The sequence below is a fragment of the Piliocolobus tephrosceles genome, unplaced genomic scaffold (assembly GCF_002776525.5).
Source record: "Piliocolobus tephrosceles isolate RC106 unplaced genomic scaffold, ASM277652v3 unscaffolded_19, whole genome shotgun sequence".
NCBI lineage: Eukaryota > Metazoa > Chordata > Mammalia > Primates > Cercopithecidae > Piliocolobus > Piliocolobus tephrosceles.
Genome location: NW_022300975.1, coordinates 1,834,293 through 1,838,254, shown reverse-complemented (window position 1 = coordinate 1,838,254; position 3,962 = coordinate 1,834,293). Strand labels below are relative to the sequence as shown.

At 43.3% G+C, this 3,962-nt stretch overlaps 1 protein-coding gene across 1 annotated transcript in view; it reads right to left on the bottom strand.

Moving 5' to 3' along the window:
- LOC111541844 (developmental pluripotency-associated protein 2) overlaps positions 1-3,094 on the bottom strand; it is a 22,583-nt gene extending 19,489 nt beyond the window's left edge. Inside the window, exons 1-2 of the mRNA XM_026456733.1 lie at positions 3,062-3,094; positions 798-945 (exon numbers count right to left, since the gene is read on the bottom strand). Of these exons, the coding sequence (XP_026312518.1) occupies positions 798-945; positions 3,062-3,094 (181 nt within the window). The remainder of the gene's footprint in view (positions 1-797; positions 946-3,061) is intronic.
- Between the last annotated feature and the right edge of the window lie 868 nt (positions 3,095-3,962).

Here is a 3,962-nt window from a genome sequence, read left to right as displayed (position 1 = left end):
TTTTGAGACAGAGTCTCGCTCTGTTGCCCAGGCTGGAGTGCAGTGGCCGGATCTCAGCTCACTGCAAGCTCCGCCTCCTGGGTTTACGCCATTCTCCTGCCTCAGCCTCCCGAGTAGCTGGGACTATAGGCGCCCGCCACCTCGCCCGGCTAGTTTTTTTGTATTTTTTAGTAGAGACGGGGTTTCACCATGATAGCCAGGATGGTCTCGATCTCCTGACCTCGTGATCCGCCCGTCTCGGCCTCCCAAAGTGCTGGGATTACAGGCTTGAGCCACCGCGCCCGGCTATTTTGTGTCTTAAAAATACGGCAGAACAGGCCAAGTGCGGTGGCTCATGCCTGTAATCACAGCACTTTGGGAGGCTGAGGCGGGCAGATTACCTGAGGTCAGGAATTCGAGACCAGCCTGGCCAACATGGTGAAAGCCCATCTCTACTAAAAATACAAAAATTAGCCGGGCTTGGTGGCCCACGCCTGTAATCCCAGCAACTTGGAAGGTTGAGGCAGGAGAATCGCTTGAACTCAGCAGGTGGAAGTTGCAGTGAGCCAAGACTGCGCCACTGCACTCCAACCTGGGTGACACAGTGAGACTCCATCTGCAATAAATAAAAGTATGGCAGTACAACGGGCTCAGCAAGCGAGAAGTATGAGAGTTTGCAAAATTTCTTAACACAGAATAACAAGGTGAGATTTAAGCTGGGTGTTGTATGGTCAGAGGATAGGAAGGACAAACCTTACTTTTTCCTGGGCTCCCCAGAGTTGTAGGCGGAACTAACTGAGCAATCCCTGTCCCCATACCTTGAGTGTATTTCTTAGGCTTCTCCAGTTTGACATCAGAAGTTGAAGAAACACTTGGTTCCATTTGTTCCATATTTGCGTCATCTTTAACTGGCACCAGTGTCAAAATCACACTTTCCTCATCATCTACTGCCTCCTCAAAGAAATTCTGGAAAGAGAAGTCAGTCACTGATTCTCATTTGATGCAGTACAACTGAACTGCTTGCTTTCAAGGCAAAACAAATGAATAAGGAACTGAGAAGACAGTAAGTAGGTGGATGGAGAAAAGAATTACTGAGATTCCTTGAATGTGATGTTGATTAGCAGATCCTTTATTAAATAAAGGAAATACGGGGGAAAAAAATTGGGCAAAAGTCAATTTACATGTAGGTGTTAATGAAAGAGAAAATAGAAGGGTAGGGCTTGGGTTTAGAGAATTATTTCCCTCAGGGCCTTCCTCCTCATCAGTCAAAACACAAAATACTTTCATTAACTCCTAAATCTGTATGGAATGTGTTCCTGGCTTTCCATCTTCTATCACGATTCCCAAGATTCCCAATTCCCATATCAAATTTCACAGCACAAGCAATAACCTCCTGTTATCCCCAAATCCACTGTAACTCTGCTATTTCTGCACCGATTGTTCCATGCTTGTCAAAAATTCTTCAATGGCTTGTCATTGTTATTCTGGTTAATGACAAAACTCAAATTAGCTCACAGAGCTGTGTGGCTTACAAATTCTCCAACAGTCTGGTCCCTGCCTGCCTCTCCAGCTCATGACCTCCGAGCTTTCTGAGCTCCAGCCACACTGGGCTCATTTCAGCTCCAAGACCTGAGGGGAGGGAATCTGTTTTACTCTCTGTTGCCTTCACAGAAACACAGCACCCAACACAGAGTAGGCATTCAATGTTGTTTTTATGATCTGATGAATGAAAGATAAAGTAGGAAAGCAGGTAGACAGAAAGAAACTAACATTTACTGGTTCTCTACAGTACACAGGCACAATGCTAGGTGCTTTCTGTATTTCTCAAATTTAATTCTCATGGTATACTTGTAGTAATTTATTAATTTTCCTGCTTTACAAATGAGAAAACTAAATGAGCAATGCCATAGAGTAACACAGGTTTGAGTATGGTTCTGAAGTTAGCTTTTCTTCTCAAATCCAAGGGTGAAGAAACTCCATTCCAGTACTATTGTAATATTCTCTTCTAGTGCTGATGCCACACTCCTGTCTCCTATTTAACCTCTTCAATGACTTCCCATTACTCTTAGTTTACTTCAAAATAACACTAACATTATTTAGGAACATTACTCTATTATAAAGAAAAAAAGGGGCCGGGCGCGGTGGCTCAAGCCTGTAATCCCAGCACTTTGGGAGGCCGAGACGGGCAGATCATGAGGTCAGGAGATCGAGACCATCCTGGCTAAAACGGTGAAACCCCGTCTCTACTAAAAAATACAAAAAACTAGCCGGACGAGGTGGCGGGCACCTGTAGTCCCAGCTACTCGGGAGGCTGAGGCAGGAGAATGGCATAAACCCGGGAGGCAGAGCTTGCAGTGAGCTGAGATCCGGCCACTGCACTCCAGCCCGGGCGACAGAGCGAGACTCCGTCTCAAAAAAAAAAAAAAAAGAAAAAAGCAGGGGCTCAAAGCAGCTATGTGACTTCCACATAATTATATAGCTAATATTGGCCAATTCAGTCCTTTAGCCAGAGGACTGGCACAGTGGCGCCTGTAAATACACTATGACACCTTCTCTAGTTTCTCATAGGGCCAGGACTACCCAAGCCTAATCTGGAAACTCATTTGGTACTAAGGCAACTGGGAGTACATATTTCCTACTCCAAGAGAAAGTAACCAATTGGTCACTTTATGACTTTATCCACATTACCGCCTTCCCTTTCTTTTTACTTTAGCTTTTAAAAAAAATTATTTTTTATTTTTAATTATATTTTCTCTAATATTATTATCCATGCCATATTTATTTATTTAGCATTTTTATCTTGTCCAGCTACAGCACTTCTCGTCTTTCCTACCAGAGAAATATTTTCCTTTGGACTAGGTGGAGAAAATCTTACTTCTTTTTACTCTCATCCAAATGCACATGAAAGCATAATCATATGAAAGAAAACTAACAATCCATTTGCAAAGAGGAGGAGGTTTCAAGATGGAGGTTTCTTACATCTAGGAATAAAGATTTGTGGCAAAAGAGAAACATAAGGGAGACCTAGAAAGACTTTGAAAAGGGACTGTGAGAAAAGTAATTCTATTAGAACAAAACTTACCTTCTTGCTGCTATCCAAATTTGCGTCTGACATTTTCAGCAACACCCTGGGGTAGGCAAGGACAGCAATGTTAAGGATATGGTAGTTTACTTCTCTTAACCTGCTTTCTCCTTTTATAAGCAAATGTCTCCTTCTACTTCCTGTTACCCAGATGAGCTCTGTTTTCCTTTCCTCCTCTTTTCCCCCTCCCTCATTTTCTGGTAATGGGATAATTTGATCAATTTTATACCCTGTCTTGTCCATTCGGTGATAATGTTTTTTTAAAAATTAGGCGGGGCGCGATGACTCATGCCTGTAATCCCAGCACTTTGGGAGGCCCGGGGGACGGATCGCTTGAGTCCAGGAGTTCGAGATCAGCCTGAGAAACATGGCGAGACCCCCGTCTCTACGAAAAAACACAAAAATTAGGTGGGCGTTGTAGCGCGCCTGTAATCCCACCTCCTCGGGAGGGGGTGGTGAGAGGACTGCTGGAGCCCAGGAGACGCAGGCTACAGCTATCCGAGATCGCGCCACTGCACTCCAGCTTCGCGAGACTCTGTCTCAAAAAGTGAACGAAGGAAAGAAGGAAGAAAAAAAAATAGGTGAAACTTGAAAGAAAACTGAAAATAACAAACCCCTGTTGACAAGTTCCAATGGAATGAACAGAATGTTTGAGAACAGTTATAGGACGATATTGGTAATAAATTACTTATTATGAAGGGAATGGAAAAAAGATTCAGAGCATTTTAGGCAGGTATTTTATACCTGATTTATGCCTGTGAGTATATTACTCACTGAAAGACCCCAGATTTAAACTGTGGGGGTTGGATAACATAATCTCTTCGATCTAGTTCTAAATACAAATATTAAGCCTGCAATAATATTGAGCTGGTTAGAGGAGAAGGATTTGACTGTTCAGAAT